The sequence below is a fragment of the Capricornis sumatraensis genome, chromosome X, assembly GCF_032405125.1.
Source record: "Capricornis sumatraensis isolate serow.1 chromosome X, serow.2, whole genome shotgun sequence".
Classification (NCBI taxonomy): domain Eukaryota; kingdom Metazoa; phylum Chordata; class Mammalia; order Artiodactyla; family Bovidae; genus Capricornis; species Capricornis sumatraensis.
In genome coordinates, this window is record NC_091092.1 from 92,753,643 (window position 1) to 92,773,303 (window position 19,661).

The window sequence follows — 19,661 nt, forward strand, 5'->3', positions numbered from 1 at the left end:
ATATGGATTGGGGTCCAGGAGAAGGGTTGGTTAGGAAGCCTGTCCCAGTGATGTGAACAGCTTAGGAAATGTGAAGAGCAAGAAAGTCTGATGTTCAATATTAACTTGATTGCTATGCTGTGCTGTACAACTTAGATGACTAAAGAAGTGGTAAGTAGCCTTGGAAGGACATCTTTGCCACTTGCTCCCAGCTTTGAGAATTTTCCAACATTCAGAGGTACTGATTTTATATAGTTTGGGGGAAGGGAAATGTGTTAGGAGAGGACTGGTGGTGAGGATATTCTGGGCTTTCCACGTAAACTTTAGGGGTCTGAAACCTTGACTGCTCCAGTATTTGGCAGTTTCATTCTTTGACATTCTGTATTAAGCAGTCTTTAGCTTGCCTTTCCTTATCTCCTGAACAAAGCTATCTGGTGATAACTCAGCTTTTCATCTTTGTTCCAAGTAAATATGTAGGATCTATGTGATTGCAGGTATTTGCCTGCTGAGCCGTGAATGCTGGAAACCCATCTGGGACCCAGTGACCTAGGTTTGTTCAGAGTTTCTGAGCAGATGCTGAAGATCAAAAGATTTCAAAAGTTCACAAGGAGAGAATATGGTGGGAAATCTCTCTAGTCAAATGGTGAAGATGCAAGTGAATTTGTTTTGTTCTCTCCTAATAAAGTTTCATCCTGTCCTTTGACCCCCAGATCATAAGACAAGGGTGGCTATGTATTTTTCTAGGAAGGTGGTGATATTAACAGGGAACTAGGGAAGTTTGACTTTGAAAATTTTGGGGAATGCCTCTCCAATGCACATGGACTGAGACTTCAGCTGAGTTCCTTGAGTCCAATAACTGCTAAGAGTCTGACTTTATATTCTTTTAAAGTTACTCCAGGATCCTAAAGGCCACAACCAGGACTTAAAATGCTGTGAAATTTAAAATGATGGAGGTATAACAGAAGGTAGATGTAACAGAGGGCATTCCATGGGGAGAAATTGTATGAACAAAGGCTCCTACCTAAGAGAAGGCAGGAAATGTTTGGTGATAGAGAAGTGTTTGGAATATAGGCAGCACTCAAAAAAATAGCAAGAAAAAGGCTGGAAAACTAGTCAGGGCTATATTTTGGGAGAGGCTCAGAATCAGAGTCAGACATTTCTTTAAAAAGTAGTTTATACACACTGTCAGGAATACTTCATGTGTAATTCAACTGTAATTCACATTTCAACTCACTGCAAAGTATTGGAGTTTCAGCTTTAGCTTCAGTCCTTCCAATGAACACCCTGGACTTGTCTCCTTTAGAATGGACTGGTTGGATCTCCTTGCAGTCCAAGGGACTCTCAAGAGTTTTATCCAACACCACAGTTCAAAAGCATCAATTCTTCACAGTCCAACTTTCACATCCATACATGACCACTGGAAAAACAATAGCCTTGACTAGACGGACCTTTGTTGGCAAAGTAATGTCTCTGCTTTTGAATATGCTGTCTAGGTTGGTCATAACTTTCCTTCCAAGGAGTAAGCGTCTTTTAATTTCATGGCTGCAGTCACCATCTGAAGTGATTCTGGAGCCCAAAAAAATAAAGTCTGACACTGTTTCTGCTGTTTCCCCATCTATTTCCCATGAAGTGATGGGACTGGATGCCATGATCTTCGTTTTCTGAATGTTGAGCTTTAAGCCAACTTCTTCACTCTCCTGTTTCACTTTCATCAAGAGGCTCTTTAGTTCTTCACTTTCTGCCATAAGGGTGGTGTCATCTGCATATCTGAGGTTATTGATATTTCTCCCAGCAATCTTGATTCCAGCTTGTGCTTCTTCCAGCCCAGCATTTCTCACGATGTACTCTGCATATAAGTTAAATAAGCAGGGTGACAATATACAGCCTTGACGTACTCCTTTTCCTATTTGGAACCAGTCTGTTGTTCCATGGCCAGTTCTAACTGTTGCTTCCTGACCTGCATACAGATTTCTCAAGAGGCAGGTTAGGTGGTCTGGTATTCCCATCTCTTTCAGAATTTTCCACAGTTTATTGTGATCCACACAGGCAAAGGCTTTGGCATAGTCAATAAAGCAGAAATAGATGTTTTCTGGAACTCTCTTGCTTTTTCCATAATCCAGCGGATGTTGGCAATTTGAAATTGTTAGAGGTCCCGATTCTTTTTAGTTTACTCCTCCACTATCCGTAGGATGATGACCTTTGTCCTCACAGCCTTTATTCCAGAAGACACGCTGTGTCCAGGTAAAAATCAGATGTTCTATCACTAGGGAAGGAAAGGAGAATGTATATTGGGGTAAATAATTAGCAATCTATGCCACAAGTGTCTGTACTGTAACTATCCCCTCCAAGGTCACCAGAGACCAGACCACTACCTGACTGTTACAAGCCCTAACCATTTTTTCAGGCCTTTTCTTGACCTCTGGGTAGCATTCAATGCTATTGATCCCTCCTTCCCTTTGAAATATTCTCTTCCCTTGCTTTTGTCACATTACTTTCTCCTGCTTTTCAATCTCCTTTGTCATTACTTATCTGTCTCTCTCCTGGGCTCCTCTTCCTTTGCATATACTGAGGTCACTGCTGTCCTCCAGGGCTCTTCCCTGGCCTCCTCCTCTTCTTAAGGTTTTCATTCTTTCCAGGTGCTCTTGCTCTTTCCCATGGATTAAAGAACTGTTCATGTTATAGATCTGTAACCTCAGTTCAGACCTCGTTTATGAGCTTCAGATATGTATATTCAACTGCCTGTGGGTCATTTCCACTTGGCTGTTGCGCAAGTACCTCAAAATCAATGGTCCCTTCCACCTTCTACACATTTGATCTCTCAAATTAGATTCGCAAGAGTTCCCTTTGACACTTCCCTCCTCCTCACTTATTTTCCTACATCCAATTATTCATAAAGTCTTGTCATTTTTAATTTAATATCTCTGAATTCAGCCATTTCTCACCACCTCCGCTGCTACCATTCTAGGCCTAACCACAGTCACTGCTTACCTGGATGACTACTCTCCATTTTTCCAGGAAGTGTTAGGCAACTAGAATGGTGTTCTTTCTTTAAAACAAATCTATGCTATATCCAAGCCTAGAACCCTTCAATAACCTCTTGGTGTTCTCAAGATCAAGAAAAAAGTCCTTACCCTGGCATTCAAGGCTTGCTGTTATTTGAAAGGGATGGGGATTTAGAGTACTGGAACTGGAAGAATGGAAGGGCTGTGTCTAGTGTGAAATAAAGCCCTGTAGCTGGGGGAGAGAATCTAGGAGACAGGAAAGTGGTGAGCTGATGTCACAAACTTGGAGGAAGCAACAATTTAGAGAAAAAATCAGAATAGAAACCCACCGTGAATATCTATAAAGTGTGTGTATGTGTATACATATGTTGAATTGTTCACAGAACATAGGGATTCACATTTCATTTGCTTAAACGAGGAAAGGGTGACTTCATAAAGCAGAAGGCATAACCATTTAAATTATTTTTGAATGTAGGAAAAGTATTGAATATTAATTATATAACTGACCACTATGTTGAATTTTATTATGGTTTCTAATAATATCAATTGATGCTCTCAGGTTGTCTGGCTCTGCATTCATATAATCTGCAATTAATAATAATGTTGTCTTTCCATTTTTTATACATCTTATTCTGTTCTCCTGAATAGACTCAATTACTTATATGAATCTGTTATGTGGTAAAAGTACCATTTCAAATCAGTTGGGGAAAAGATGGATGACTTTGCACATGGTGTAGAGAAGAAGCTACATTTTTTTTTTTTTTGGAAAATAATCCTTATACAAATGTTGGAGTGATCAAACTTTTAAATGTAAATAATAGAGCCATAAAACTGGAAAAAACTGATTATTATACAATAGAAGTCTATAAAGCATCTGTAAGCATGAAGCAGAATCCAGTCACGATAAAGGAAAACCTGATACATTTCACTACGTAATAATTAAACCCTTTTGTACAGCTAAGAATATTATAAATAACATGAAAGATATTTGTAACATATGCAGCACACAAATGTGCAAGAGACATTGCTTGTGGAAATGTTATTCTGTGTATCTTTTTAGAGTAAGTTAGCAAGTTTGTGTATTAAAATGGAGTCAGCTCTGCTTGTAACAGTAAATAAAAAATGGAAACAATCTAAATGTCTATGCACCCCTGGACTGGTTAAATACATTATGGGACATTTATACAGAAAAGATTATGCAGCAGTTAAGAAAAATGTACACTATGGAAAGCTGTAAACAGCTTAATTCTAAAGAATATACAACTGGGAAAAAAAAACCCAGGTCACAGAATAACAGATATAGTGTACCATTTATGGGGAGAAAACTCAAATAATCAGTATATGAATTGAAACAAATCTGGAAGAATGTATATCAAAATATTAATAGTGGCTATTTATGGGGCATGAGCTAAGTATGTTACAAATTTCTGTATTATTTGAAATTTCACAACTACAACACATTACTTTTGCAATAAGCAAAAATAAAGATATAAAAATAAATATATTCAATGAATGAATCGCTTTGAGGCGGTGGTTTTGGTTTGGAATGGCTTCAGACCGAGCCTGGTACAGTGGCATAAACACGGGCTTTGGCGTCAGACAGCCCTGAGCTGGGCCCCATTGCCCCACCCCCCGAGGAAGGAGAAGGGGGGGGTGGCAGGGGGCTGCGGAAAGGGGCTGGGCTGGGCTGTCTGCAGCTCTAGTCCAGGACGCTGACTTCCAGAGGGACTAAGAGACGGAAGACAAATTCCGGACTCGCTGGAGGACAAGGTGAGGGACGTTGAGATTGAGGTTTCCAGTCAGTAGTTCCAGTCCTCTCGAACATAGAGCCAGGCAGGTAGGCAATTTTTACCGCACCACTGCAGCTAGGGGAGGTTACTCGGAGTGAGATGTAGGCAACGAAGACGACCAAGAGAGTAGTAGGTTTATGGACTAGAGAGCAGAGAGTAGTTGAGGAAGGGAGGGGAGAAAAACTGGGAACTGGGCGTGTTGAATGGTGAATGGGGAATATGAGGGGGAAGGGGAATGCTGAGGGGAACTGGAAATCCAGAAAAGAAAATAGGGGAGTGTAGAGAATGGTTAAGGAATGCTAGGGGAGGGAGTGCAATAGTAACATGAAGGAGGAGGATGTGAGGAATGGAAATAAGAAATCCTGTCGGGTAAATAGAGAACTAGGAGCGGGGATCAAGACAGAGGGAATACGGACTGGTACGAAGTGGGGGATAAGGAATGAGGAGTAGGGAGCGGGGGAAGGGCAGACGGAGGCCCCCCTAGGGAGGCGGAAAGGGGCGGGGACACTTCCGGCCTGGAGCGGAGAGGGAAGTCTCTGAGTTTATGAGGGGCTCAGAGGGAGTGGACGCACTCAGGAACTGTAGAAGGACGAGGTGAGCAGCCCTGAATCTGAGCCCGGGAGGGATCTGCCCCACCCTCTGGGATCTGCAGAAATCCTGCTCTAAAGGACCGGATCATACCGGATCCATCCAGTCAGGAAGGGAGGGGACCGGACCCTGTTTGGCTGGGCCTAAAGATGGAATCACTAGCTCAGTACTGATTTGAGGAGGGGGTGTATTAGGGACGGGGAAGAACCAAGATGCACTTGGGCCCTGTTTGGAAGGGGAGCGTATTATGAAAAAGGGCGGGACCAGGCGGTGTTCTGGACTTGGGGTGTATTCAGTAGGGGAGGAGTCAGGACTAACGGACACTGCGACAATTTGAGAGTGAGGTCTGTTGGGGAGGGGGCGGGACCGAATGATACTATGAACTTGGAGAGGGGCGTGTTGGAAAAAGGTGTTGGACTGAGTCCTCGACTATTACGCATGCGCACTATGGATCGCTAGAAAGGGGCGTGTAGAGAAGGGCCAGCTTGGAGAGACACCAGCTGCTGAGTGCGCATGTGCAGGGTGGACATCAAAGAAAGGGCTTCTGCTGGGAAAGCGGGTGGGGCTGAGATGGGCCCCCGGAACGGATGCGCATGCGCATTGTCGACTTGCGGCTGGGGGGGGTGCACTGGGAAAGGGGGCGGGGTCCTCAGGGCTGCCGCGCTGGCACATCTTCCTGGAGAAGGGGAGGGTGCGGCTGCAGAGAATTGAGACCTAGACGTTCTGGAATACTGAATTTGAGAACGAAGTCTTTGGGTGGGGCGGGGGGGGGGTGCGTTGGAGGGTTTGAGATTGGATGGGGATCAGCCTCCAGGCAGAGCGGGAGAGAAGACGTTCAGTGGGTTTGCCTCTTGACCCAGGCTTTCTCCCCTTCAGGCTCAGCTCTTGCCAGGCCGACTTGAGACATGTCTGACACAAGCGAGAGTGGTACGGGTCCAACCTGCTTCCAGGTAAGCCCTTCTTCTGCCCTCTCCCTAGCTGCTTTTGCTCTCCAGCTCTTGTTACTGCCCCCAATCCCTTGGCACCTCCCCTCCCATCCTAATCCTTCTCCACCTACCTCCTTGCTTGGGTGCTGCCCCCCCTCCCCCAAGTAGAGGGAGGGAGGAGAGAAGGAAGGAGGGAGGAAGCTGGGCTAGAGGGAGAGTGGGCCCACCCCTCTTCTGCTCAGGAGTGGGCAGAGGTGGTCAGTTGCTGCTGCTGCTGCTAAGACCACAAATAGGAATTAGTATAAAAGTAAGAGAAGTGAGGCCCTGGAATATTGGAGCCATTTGCTTAGCTGGGGGTGGGGAGAAAGTTTGTGAGCTTCCCTGCTTCATCTTGCAGGCTGAAGCTTCAGAAGAGGACCCTGGCTTGAAGATGCAGACCATACTGACAGTGACCCAGAACTTGGAAGCCTCAGAGACACCAAAGGCCTCAAAGACACCAGAGGTCTCAAAGGCCACGAAGATCTCAAATGCTGCAGAAGTCTCAAAGACCACTGCGGCTCAGGAGGTATCTGCCACTCAGGCTTCACCTACCACTAAGCTGACCGATACCCAGTTTCTAGCAGCCAAAAAGAAGAGTCTGGCAGCTGACACCAACATGCAGCATACTGACCCTCAGGCTGTGACAGTGTCTGCTACTGAGACCAAAAAGGTCAGCTCTGTGGCTGATACAAAGGTCAATACAAAGACCCTGGAGACTGACTCTACTGCCTCTCAGGCTCTGGCAGATGAACCTGAGCCTGAGGGTGCAGCTGGTCAGGCTCAGGAGAATCAGGATACCCGGCCCAAGATCAAGGCCAAGAAAGCCCGAAAGGTAAGATCTTTGCTTTTCTACTTCTCTCAGTTGGTTCATGGTTTTGTAAACCTTTAAAAGGTTTGTTCCCTCTCCTCATAATAGCTGTGGGGGGACACAAAGAGGAATTTGTTATAATTCCTGTCTTCAGAAAGCTCACAGACTGGACATGAGATAGGAATACGCATAGCCGAAATCAAAACAAAATGCAGTTTATGTTTACATAGTAGCTTACCATATGTCAAGGGCTTGAGCTAGGCATATTCACACAGGTTATCTCATTAAATCCTGAAAGTGATCTAGTTTTGTAGAGAAGGAAGTTGAGTCCCAGAGAGGTGGAGTGACTTGTCCAGGGTGATATAAACAGAATCAGTGGTGGACACAGGAAGAGGAGAAGCCTCAAGCTTTACATTTGGGTTGCTCCTGTCCTGGTGGGAAGATGAAACTCCTACTTGGAAACCAGTGAAAGGTGAATCCAAGACTCAACATGGCCAATATCTAGTGAGTCAGGCTGTTACTGCAAGGGTGGGATTAGAGGGGACTTCTGGAAAAGAGAAGATGAAGGAAAAAAGACCATCTGTTTCATCTGGCAATGTTGTATTTGCTCTCTGTTGATGCAGGTGAAGCATCTGAATGGGGAAGAGGATGGCAGCAGTGATCAGAGTCAGGCTTCTGGAACCACAGGTGGCCGAAGGATCTCAAAGGCCCTAATGGCTTCAATGGCCCGCAGGGCTTCAAGGGGCCCCATAGCATTTTGGGCCCGCAGGGCATCAAGGACTCGGTTGGCTGCTTGGGCCCGGAGAGCTTTGCTTTCTCTGAGATCACCCAAGGCCCGTAGGGGCAAGGCTCGTCGCAGAGCTGCCAAGCTCCAGTCATCCCAAGAGCCTGAAGCACCACCACCCCGGGATGTAGCCCTTTTGCAAGGGAGGGTAAGAACCTTGTCCTCTCCACTCTGCATTATTCTCTGCTTTGCCTACCTTCTTCTCTGCCATTGTGTCAAGTTTTTTGCAAACACATTTTGATCTTTCAATCTTTTCCACTTCTCCCAGGCAAACGATTTGGTGAAGTACCTGTTGGTTAAAGACCAGACGAAGATTCCCATCAAACGCTCAGGTAGAGTCCTACTAACCCCTTCCTTCCTCCAGCTCTGCCCTCCAGTTGCCCTCTCCCCCATATGCTGAGGGCATTTCTTGCTCTCCTGCTTCCACTTATGCCCTCTCAAAGTTCTAATTTGGCAGTAGTAGCATCTCTGTTCACTAGCTCAGAACCTGTTTGTGCCACCCACAGCAGGGTTGGTAAAGGGTCTATAGTTTGGGTATGGGGGCCACTTGGCTTCACTTCAGCCCAGGTGCTCGCAACACTCTCCCCTTGCAGACATGCTGAAGGACATCATCAAAGAATACACTGATGTGTACCCTGAAATCATTGAACGAGCAGGCTATTCCTTGGAGAAGGTGAAGGGGCAGACCTGGGGGATGGGTGCAATGGGGAAACCTTGAATCAAACAAAGGTGTACATGTCTCTTCTGGGGGGCACCACAGAAACTAATCTAGCCCCGTCACTGTGCAGATGGGAAGACAGTGGCCTAGCAAGGGGCATAGACTACCTTGAGGTCACACAGCAAGTCCATGGTAAAATCACAGCTAGAATCCAAGCTACCCAGCTTAGTCTTGGCTTTTGTCCACTGCTGGACAGTCCTGTAATGTACTTCAGATACTCACTTCTCAATTTCTTTCCCCACTCTCTGGCTCCCTGGATTCCACTAATCACAAAGATGGCAATAACAGTAATGCATTTGTTGTCTGTATGCTGTGTGCTGGCCACTCAGCTAAGTGTTTTATGTGCATTATCTCACTGATTTCACATGCCCACACACATACACACACATACAAGCATACACACACAGAGAGACAGACTCCTGAGTACGTGGGGAGCTATGGGATGCCAAGAAAGTTGAATTCTGTGGTCTCACACTGTTGTCCCCATCCACAGGTTTTTGGGATCCAATTAAAGGAGATTGATAAGAATGATCACTTGTACATTCTTCTCAGCACCTTAGAGCCCACTGATGCAGGCATACTGGGAACGTAAGCTGGGATAGGGCTGGGATGGGAGGGAGGCATCTGCTTTTGTTCATGGTACTAGTTCATCCCTATCTTCTCCCTATACCCCCTTAAGAAATAGGAAGGACAGAGCCCCAGACCTCTTTTCTATCACCCACACGTACTTGGAGCCCTGCACACAGGAGTAGTACCTGATTATGATTGTCTGTAGGGTGTAGAAGCCTCAGGTAGTGCATTCTTACTGTAAGATTTTCTGGTTTTCCAGAAACTTCCCAAGAAAACAGGCTTGTCATTCCTTGTCTCTTCATATTGGCCTTGGTAGAATAGTTCTCACAGGAGGGCTTCCTGGTATGAGTGGATCATGATGCTCGATGGGCAGGGGCATCATTGGGGCTATGCCTAGAATTTTCTTGGAACTGATGGGTCTCGGGGAGCAAGAAGGGACTCACAATTGACTGGGTGCCCAGATCTTACCATTCTTCTATTCTCTCAGCAACACAGGAAGAGAAGGATGTGTTTTTCCCATTTTATGAATAGGAGACTAGGCTCAAAATCTTAAGTGCCTTACCCAGGATCACATAGAGCTTGAAGCATAGACGGGGCAGAATTCTCCCATATCTGAAGAATCTGGGAGAAGCTAGCCTAGTGAGCTGGCTAATGTGTGTTTTCTTTGCAGATGGCTGCTGGATGTAAACCTTCTCTCTGTCCCATTATTCTCCTAGGACCAAGGACTCACCAAAGCTCGGTCTCCTCATGGTGCTTCTTAGCATCATCTTCATGAATGGAAATCGATCCAGTGAGGGTGAGTGGCTGGATTGACAGCTGGATGGGGGGTTGTGGTCAGAATTGCACATGTTCATTTTCTATCCCTGTTTCCTTTTTCCTCCCCTTGCAGCTGTCATCTGGGAGGTGCTGCGCAAGTTGGGGCTGCGCCCTGGGTATGATTGGGCTCTGTCAGCACTTGCTGTCCGTGTTGTCCTTTGGCAAGAGAGGATGGTCCCAGGATTGCATCAGCCTGGTGGTCTGGTGGGGTGGGTGGGGGTGCTGGATTGGGTTCAGGGTTCTGACCTAGGTGGATGGGGAAATGGTCCTGAACTCTGCTCTATGTCACTGACTCTTGGGTTTCTATGGAGCGTCCATCTATGCTGGAAGCTTCTTTTCCATGTGGGAAATGTCTCTGTCCATATCTGGGAAGTGCTGTAGCCCTAGTTATATTTATCTATGTATGTAGTTATGTATGTATGTAATTATTTTATCATTCTCTACTGTCAGGATACATCATTCACTTTTTGGAGATGTGAAGAAGCTCATTACTGATGAGTTTGTGAAGCAGAAGTAAGTCTGTATGGTGTTGCTGTGTTCCATGCATTTTGCCTGTCTTCGAAATGAGTGATAAAGCTATGGTACATGTGCATGTGCTTGTGCATGTTATATAAGTGCATATACAAGTGGTAGCTTTTTCCTGAGATAGTGGCAGAGAACATGAGCACACGTTTACTGACCTACCTATGCTTTCATATATGCGTTTGGAGCAGTTCTTCGGGGGAAGGATTGTCATCACCAGTATTGTATGTGTGAGGAAACTGAAACTGAGAGAGGTGAAGTAATTTGCTCAGGGTTATACAGGCAACAGATAGAAGAGTTGTATTGAAATCCTGACTTCAATACTTTGGTTCTTTTTACTATGCTAGCTAGGGCTTCATAGAAATTAATTTCCATAAAGAAATGCCATAGAATGGTAGCTTTAGGCAACCAGGTACTGTCCTGGAGTCTTGACTTGAACATCTCATTTCATTTTCATAACTACTCTGCAGAATAGCTGCCATCAACCCAACCCCGGTATCAGTTGAGGAGCCTGGGGCTCAGAGAGTAGGTCTGAACCTGGCCCTGGCTGGTAAAGGACCCATTTGGATCTGAAGCCTAGTCCCCCTGGCTTTTCTGACCAGGGCCCACCCTGTTGTTGGTCCTTGGAGAACATATGTACACTCACGCAGGTGCACCAGCACACATGCCTGAATGCTCACACACAAATGGTCGAGAGTATGCATTGAATCCACTGCTCTTGGTTGACTGTTTTGTCCCATACAGTCATTTCCTAGGATGGACTGTACCAGGGTTCAGCCAGGCCATGGATGAGCCCGTTGGTGGGGTGTGCCCAGAGCAGGGGGCCTAAAGAATTGGCTTCTCTATTTGCAATACACCCAACAGGAATCTGGGTTATTGTGACAGGGGCACACAACTTGTGGCCTTCCTATGAAGAAATACTCTATACAGGCCCCTTGTACCTCCACATGGCTGCTGGGTAGGGTCAGTGAGATAGGGCTGAAGATTGGAAGAAAAGCTGCAGTAGTCAGTGGGGGAGTTTGCCACCTAAATGCATGAATGGGCCATTAGTGGTCTTATAGACATAAAGGCTTTGACCCTCTCTTTTCAAGGTACCTGGACTATGTCAGAGTCCCTAATAGCAATCCCCCTGAATATGAGTTCTTCTGGGGCCTGCGCTCTTATTATGAAACCAGCAAAATGAAAGTCCTCAAGTTTGCCTGCAAGGTAATTGGAGAACTGCCCAAGCTTGGCATACCAAGAGCATGGGGTGCCACTGTCTGGGGTAGGCTGTGTGCAGAGCAGCCTGCAGCTCATGCATGAACATTCTGAAGCCTGTATTAATGTGCAAACACTTTATTTGAATCATTTAATACTTACAACTGACATGTCATTGCCTTATTGCAAATGAGAAAACTCAGGCTCAGAGATTGTTAGGTGTCATGTCCAAGGTCACAGAGATAGTAAGTGTCAAAGCAGAGCTGGAATACTAGGTGCATAGCTACTAGTAGTATTTATGGTATTATAATTTGCATAGAGTAGGCACTTGGTGCTCAGATTTGGATCCTTCAGATGATTGTTCTTCCTGTCGTAGGTACAAAAGAAGGACCCTAAGGAATGGGCAGCTCAGTACCGAGAGGCAATGGAAGCAGATATGAAGGCTGCAGCTGAGGCTGCAGCTGAAGCCAAGGCAAGGGCTGAGATTAGAGCTCAGATGGGCATTGGGCTCGGCTCTGAGAATGCTGCTGGGCCCTGCAACTGGGATGAAGCTGATATTGGACCCTGGGCCAAGGCCCGTATCCAGGCGGGAGCTGAAGCTAAAGCCAAAGCCCAGGAGAGTGGTGGTGCCAGTGCTGGTGCCAGCACTGGTGGCAACTTTGGTGCCAGCACCAGCCTGACAGCCACTCTCACGTTTGGGCTCTTCGCAGGCCTTGGTGGAGCTGGTGCCAGTGCCAGTGGCAGTTCTGGTGCCTGTGGTTTCTCCTACAAGTGAGATATCAGGTATCTACTTATATTTGGGGAAAGCCAGGGCTCATGGGGGTGGGATAAAGAGCTGGGTGGTTATAGGAAGGCCAGGGTTGGAGGATCATGGAGAGTGTGAGAAAACACTACTTGTGACATTTTATTCCTTCCTATTGGTGGATATAATTGACTTTTTTATTTTCTTTTACTTGTGTTTTCAGATATTCCTAATCCCAGCAATCTTTGTCTTCGAGCCAGGGTGCATCCTCAGAAACCTATTCAGCACAGCACTCTAGGCAGCCACTATCAATCAATTGAAGTTGACACTCTACATTAAATCTATTTGCCATTTCTGAGTTTATTGCCTTTTTTGGTGGGCTGTCACGTTTTTGTATATTTCAAAATGAACTGGGAAAGTTTCCACCTCAGTCTGTGCTTAGCTTGAGGTGACATTGCTGAATTCAGTGGAGCAAAATTAGCATGTTTCCTGGGATAGGTTGGGCACCATCACTATCCTATAGAGCAGGCAGGGTTGCAGTGGTGTGGGAGTCATGGAGATTGTAGGCACAGAGGGCATACTTAGAAGCTCTGATATGGGCAAATCTGGTCCAGAAAAATAGAGGAGATTGGACATCAAGTATTGAGTCTCCTTTTGAGAAACTTAGGTTAGACAAGAAGGAGAAAGAGGTAGGTAGCTAAAGAGAGGTACAGGAATAATGATTTTCTTGGGAAAAGAGAGAGATTTGAGCAGGCAGGAGCCAAAAGACAGGGAGATGTTGAAGGCTGACTCATGCAGCCTTGTCCCTGAGGAGGTGGGAGGGGAGGACCTGTGGGAAGGGACTGTACAGAAAGGACTTGGAGAGGGGACTGTAGAAGGATTCCAGACAGTGGGGAGGCCCCAGTAGAGCAGGGAGCCCATGATTTATGGTAGACCCCCTTCCCCATGGCAAAGTGCTCAGTAATCTTGTAGGAATGAAGATGAGTGTTAGTTTATTCCAAGGATTTCATTCCGTTATTCAGTGGTAGAATAAGGACAAGACCAAGGGCAGCGAGTGTATGAGTCAGCATCTTTGTTACCATGTCCACCAGTGTAGGTTCACAGAATGGAGAAAGAGATGGACCAGGGAACCCAAGCAGGATTGGTGAGGAAGATGGAGTTTGAGTGACAGATTGGGAAACAGTGCAGGGGTTTGTGGACAGGAGTCTCTGAAGTCTATGAACAAGACAGAAAGGTAAGTAAATATACTAAGTGCCTGCTGTGTGCGGTGTTATAGCTGTCTGGGAGGGAATGTTCAGAGAACCAGAAGGATGAACTGAGGGATTAGTTCAATGGTCAGACAGTAGAATGATTAAGAAGACAGGAGAAAGAACTCTGGGCAGTGGGAAGATCCATGGAATAGCTGGTTAAAAGGGGAGATGATGGTTCCTAGAGATGAGGAGGGTTAAGTGGCCTGGTTGGGTTATCCATTTGGACAGTGAAATCACCCAGAATGGAGGCAGAAGTTAGGGTAGAGAGGAGCACTGTGAGCCAAGTGCCAGAGTTCCCTTGTGTAGTTGAAGGTGTCCTCCCAGCTCTACTACCCACTAAGGCATGGGACCTTCAGGCAGAGATCCACCTTTGCCCTGTTTTGGAGAGTATTTCCCTGGACCTTCCTTCCCAGGAAGCTCTCAGCATCTAATCCCCACATTCAGTTCAGTTCAGTCGCTCAGTCGTGTCCGACTGACTCTTTGCGACCCCATGAATCGCAGCACGCCAGGCCTCCCTGTCCATCACCAACTCCTGGAGTTCACCCAAACTCATGTCTATTGAGTCGCTGATGCCATCCAGCCATCTCAACCTCTGTCGTCCCCTTCTCCTCCTGCCCCCAATCCCTCCCAGCATCAGAGTCTTTTCCAATGAGTCAACTCTTCGCATGAAGTGGCCAAAGTACTGGAGTTTCAGCTTCAGCATCAGTCCTTCCAATGAACACCCAGGACTGATCTCCTTTAAGATGGACTGGTTGGATCTCTTTGCAGTCCAAGGGAATCTCAAGAGTCTTCTCCAACAGCACAGTTCAAAAGCATCAATTCTTCAGCAGTCAGCTTTCTTCACAGTCCAACTCTCACATCCATACATGACCACAGGAAAAATCATAGCCTTGACTAGATGGACCTTAGTTGGCAAAGTAATGTATTCTGCTTTTTAATATGCTATCTAGGTTGGTCATAACTTTCCTTCCAAGGAGTAAGCGTCTTTTAATCTCATGGCTGCAGTCACCATCTGCAGTGATTTTGGAGCCCCCCAAAATAAAATCTGACACTGTTTCCACTGTTTCCCCATCTATTTCCCATGAAGTGATGGGACCAGATGCCATGATCTTCGTTTTCTCAATGTTGAGCTTTAAGCCAACTTTTTCACTCTCCTCTTTCACTTTCATCAAGAGGCTTCTTAGTTCTTCTTCACTTTCTGCCATAAGGGTGGTATCATCTGTCTATCTGAGGTTATTGATATTTCTCCCAGCAATCTTGATTCCAGCTTGTGCTTCTTCCAGTCCAGCGTTTCTCATGATGTACTCTGCATATAAGTTAAATAAGCAGGGTGACAATATACCAGACCCCTAATCTGGGACAGAGGCACACAGACAATGAGACTCTAGTAATAGCTCTTAAGACTAAAAGCAATAAAGAAACAAGGCTTATTGCTTAGGGAACAGAATCTAAAAAAGAAAAAGCTGCACCAGGAGCAAGGAAGTTCCTTGCCTGTTGTCATGAATCAAGACCTGCTTTTGCTGCGGAGATGTTGAGCTCTTCTTCCCTGGAAGCATTGATTCCATAAGCCATGGTCGCCTCAGGGGTTGGATAGTACCTGGGAGAAGTAGGCAAGGTCAGAGGCAGCTTAGACCTAGGAAGGATTCTATAGCAGGTGGGTACCATGTCCAGGGTGCCCTTAGACTCCCAGGTGATGTCCATCTGAAAATAGGGGGTAACGTAAGGGGGTAATGGTGAGGGGTGGCAAGGAACTTGGAGACTGTGATTCTAATAAAAAGTGAGTTTAAAGTGCTTGATAAGAGATAAGGGTGAATCATAGTCATGAAGAACTCTGGCCTTTCCACTTACCTTCCCTCCACAGACCACTGGGTTTGCAGGGCTCCGCACTTCTTCTTTCCTACAAGGCTTAGACTTTGGAAAATAATGGGTTTTTTCTCACTACCTCAGGTGTAAAGATGGAAGACATGTGAGGTAGGGAGGAAGAGATCAAATCTGGTTCAAGGCAAATGGGGAATGGCCAGAACTAAAAAGAAGGAGGGCCAGGGGAAATGGGGACAGACTATGGTTCATGTTTTCATCACCTTTATTAGCTTGAAGGCCACTGCTGTAATAAATGAACTCCTACAGTATTATCATTAAATTCCAAATAATTCTAGAATATATCATGTATTAATATTTCCCATTTGGCTAGGAGTGGGAAGAGCTCCAAAAGCAATTTCTCCATCTATTTTTTTATTATCACCCTCAAGCTTTTTCAGACATTTTTGTCCCAATTGCTACTCCCCATAAAATTTGAATACTACAAATATACTGTGCACCTATTTAATGTATAACGTATATTTGTACTTTATACAGAAAAAGGTTTTTACTCAATATAGGGTTTATAATGACTAAAATATTTAAAGTTTAACAATTTAAGATACTACGAGCAACTTTATAACTATTTGCTGATCAGCTTTAAATGTAACATTTACATTGTAATGTATCAAATTACATATGTAAAACAGCAATTTATATAGCTATGTGATAATAGCAGTATAACCAATATTTTAAAATAACTATTCAAAACTTATTTTTCAGCAAAAGTAAAACATGAAATTTTAAATTAATTTCTTAAAAATGATTTTTAGTGTAACTAACTTTCAAGTATTGCATGATAAAAGAAAATTTTTAACTAGCTGCTGGGTATCCATTCAGGTATCATCAGCATTCTTATAAGCGCTCTTCAGTGCTTGACTGAAAGATCAATTGAATAACTTTTGTAGAATTAAATAGAAGATATTTTTAATTCTCAAAGCCCAGACAACACTCCGAGACACTGAGGAAGTCTTCCAATCACAGCCATCTATTCACCATGGTTTTATAGTGCTGATTTTGCATACATTTTCTGTGTCTTCCTCATTGTTGCTCTTGTGAAACTCAAGAAAACCCAATAACAGAAATTAAATGAAATTAAATACTAAAGAGTAAGATTTTTCAATAAGGTTGAGCTTTAGGGGGACACAAACTATGGTGAAAGATTTTGGGGAATTTTTGTCCCCCACAAGGACCAATTTTCACTCCCTTGTGGTTGATTACCCACAACTCCATCTGCTCTTTCCTCCTGCATTAATACAAGACCTACAGTAACATTTCACCTGAATTGAATAAAAAAGATAGAATGAGTGCTGGGTTGGGGGAGGAGGGGTGAGGAGTGGGAGAGAGGGAAAGGAAAGAAACGAGGGAAGAAAAGAACAAGAAATAACTACTAGAGACCAACCATTTGTGAAAACTAAGTGAGGGGGACAACACTTTTATTTCTCCAAACTTACACTTTCAAAAATGCGTTAGTCCAACATAATTCTATTAATTCATGTATAATTGCCATTCACCCATTTTCCAAACGGAGATCAACCCAAATCTTTTCACCTACTATCTCCAGCTTAAAGTCCACGAATTTTGGGTGATACCCTTTTTTCTACCTACCTTGCAACCTATTCTAGATATTCTGCAGGCTTTGAACTAGATTGTACATTGAACCACCATGTCCTGTGTGTGTATGGCTATTATATCATTTGGATAATCTTTGGATTATCACTGAGCATGATGTGGATGAAGGTACCAAAGGAATTTCCTGGGCCTCAAATATAAGGTACATTAAGCCCTCTCCAGTGGGTCCAGCAATCCTGAGCATGCTTTGTAGAATTAACTGTGTGAGACCCTAGAGGTTGCCTCCACAATGACTGTGCGAAATCTAAGCTCTTGGAAGTCCTGTATTGGCTTGCCATAATCTGCATTGACCTTTTGGCACTGGACATGGTAGTGCTAGGGTCATGCAGTGAATCTCCTGGGTTCTAGGTATACTCTTCCCTACCCCACTGTGAGGCAGATAGACTCCCTATTTCCCCTTGGTAGTTGGGATCACTCATCCCAGTCACATAGTGAACTGATCCCCCCTACCCCCGCCTTTCTTGCCTATTGCTTCAATGTCATGAGGAACACCAAATGGCCAGGTAGAAGTCTCAACTTCCTGTGAATCGAAATTGTTTAACTAAGTGAAGTGATGAGAAGTGTCATTCCTTCTTCTACCCTTTAGTTTCTAGACCTATGTATTCTATTTATGGGAGAAAGAGCATCATATATTAGTTATCGATTCACAGAATATGCTGAATTCTTCAGAATGGCCTTCAGACTTCACAAAATGTTGTTTCCTATCACTAGATTGAAATGTTTCGTAGGCCATCCCACTCTTCTGCAAAGGCAGTTGCTTATGGGTGATGGTGTATGTGATAAGAACATATAAAGCCCTTGTCATTAGACCATTTGTCTTACCTCTTTCACTGTGAAATGTGTTTCTCGACCAGAAGAAATATTCTATAGGATATTTCAAAGATGTACAAAGTGTATAAAGTAATTAGAAAATCCAAGGATGATGGTTCTGGTAAAAGCACCAGGGGAGGCAAATCCATTCCAGAATATGTAGTTATTTCCATAAGGACAAATTGATGCCCAGTCCCTGATGGAAAAGTTCCATTGTAATCCCTCTGTCATCCAAGGACTTGTTGGTCTCCTAAGAAATGGTGACATTGGGGTTTCTACTGTTGAGAAATTGGGCACTCAACACTGTTGGTAGCCAAGTCAACCTATGAGAAGGTAAATCCATGTCAAACCCCTGCTAACATCCATCCCTTCTACAATGGTAGTTTTGTTCATTGGCTCATCTGACAAGCACTGGGATGTCTAGAGAAAGAGGTTGACGGATCCCCGCAGGCTGGGTCATCATGCTCCCAGTAGTAAGCATTCTCATGCAACACAAATATTCTCACACTCAGCCCATTCCAAAAGATCCATTCACTTACTCCGCATATACATGTAGGCAAAGCAATTAGACTGTGCCTTATAATAAGCACTCTCCACGTATTTTGCTGCCTCCTTATTATTGGTACCAGTTTTCCAATCTTGTTCCTTCCCAGCATCTGACCATCTGACAAGACTGTTAATTGGCATTGATCAGATCCCTGGGTAGGACACTTTCTGAATTAAGAGATCAACCAGATGCACAACTCCAAGTTATGTCTCCTCCCTTCCTTACCTCCCATCAGGGTCACATTTCAGTAGGGCTGTTAACTTTCAGTTAATTCCTGCTTATCAGACAGTATCATCTGCAAATCATGTTCCTGGGTTTTTTCTTCTTCAGTAAACTGGTTATTGGGACTCACCACAAGGACCTAGGAGTGAGCTGAGGGAGAGGAAGCAATGTGATGGAAGTAGCTGTGAGTTTGTGCCCTCTCTAACTCGCTTTTGCTTTCAGGACCTGCTCCAGAGTGACTTTGAATATAATACTGCTCTTTGGTGGTGGAGTGCTGTTACTGTCTGTCCAATGTTAGGGGCTGGTAGATCAGATAGCACCAAGCCTAGGATGGGCAGCTCAGTTTGCATGGTCACTTGGGGTCCCATGGTTATTTGTTCAATCTCTACCAGGGCCGGTGATTTAACTTTATGAACTCAATCATCAGGTGCCAGGAGCTGTTTCTCAAAAGGAGGGTAATATTCAAAAAAAGCATGGCTTATGCTCCAAAACTGTAGAGATTTGTGCTTTAATTCTCTGCTTGGGGCTTGTCACAGGCCTCATACAGCATCCCAATCTGTCACAGGCAATCACTCAACTCACTCAGACATTGACTTGTTCATTCAACAAACATCCACTGGTATCTACAGTGTTCACGGCCCATGCTGGGTACTGGGGTGGCATGTTCTCAAGACATCCCGTCCAGTGAGGGAAACAGTGACAGCAGCAAAAGGAACCACTTAGGTTTGTGGGAGTGCAGATGAGCAACTGATTCACTCTTCTTTTGCAGATGGGCATGTTTCTAATCACAGATGATGCGTGAGGAACATCTGCACAAACGTACAGATACAGGCACATATTTTTATGTACAAATATAGGCATT

The 19,661-nt window shown here is 44.8% G+C and overlaps 1 protein-coding gene and 1 non-coding gene across 4 annotated transcripts; both read left to right on the forward strand.

The window, feature by feature from the left end:
- The first annotated feature begins 4,683 nt into the window (after positions 1-4,683).
- MAGED2 (MAGE family member D2) lies at positions 4,684-12,820 on the forward strand. Of its 3 annotated transcripts, none has more exons than XM_068961975.1 (13): positions 4,684-4,751; positions 6,236-6,309; positions 6,683-7,156; positions 7,756-8,064; positions 8,185-8,248; positions 8,510-8,589; positions 9,128-9,222; positions 9,921-10,000; positions 10,094-10,136; positions 10,471-10,533; positions 11,634-11,748; positions 12,116-12,522; positions 12,705-12,820. In XM_068961975.1, the coding sequence occupies exons 2-12, from the start codon at positions 6,265-6,267 to the stop codon at positions 12,512-12,514; spliced, it is 1,767 nt and encodes a 588-aa protein (XP_068818076.1). In that variant the 5' UTR covers positions 4,684-4,751; positions 6,236-6,264; the 3' UTR covers positions 12,515-12,522; positions 12,705-12,820. The 3 variants fall into 3 exon arrangements, with proteins under 3 accessions (XP_068818076.1, XP_068818077.1, XP_068818075.1); XM_068961976.1 differs by having other exon boundaries at positions 4,737-4,818; XM_068961974.1 differs by lacking the exon at positions 4,684-4,751 and adding an exon at positions 5,302-5,365.
- LOC138072097 (small nucleolar RNA SNORA11) lies at positions 11,345-11,472 on the forward strand. Its single transcript, XR_011144247.1, has one exon. It is a non-coding gene; the product is annotated as a small nucleolar RNA SNORA11 (small nucleolar RNA).
- Positions 12,821-19,661: the final 6,841 nt, after the last annotated feature.

Excerpts from the sequence above, each read along its gene's own strand:
- MAGED2 (XM_068961975.1), top strand. The coding sequence starts at position 6,265 with ATGTCTGACACAAGCGAGAGTGGTACGGGTCCAACCTGCTTCCAG. Across the intron at positions 7,157-7,755 it reads AGGCCAAGAAAGCCCGAAAG|GTGAAGCATCTGAATGGGGA; the intron begins GTAAGATCTTTG and ends CTGTTGATGCAG. Across the intron at positions 8,249-8,509 it reads GATTCCCATCAAACGCTCAG|ACATGCTGAAGGACATCATC; the intron begins GTAGAGTCCTAC and ends CTCCCCTTGCAG.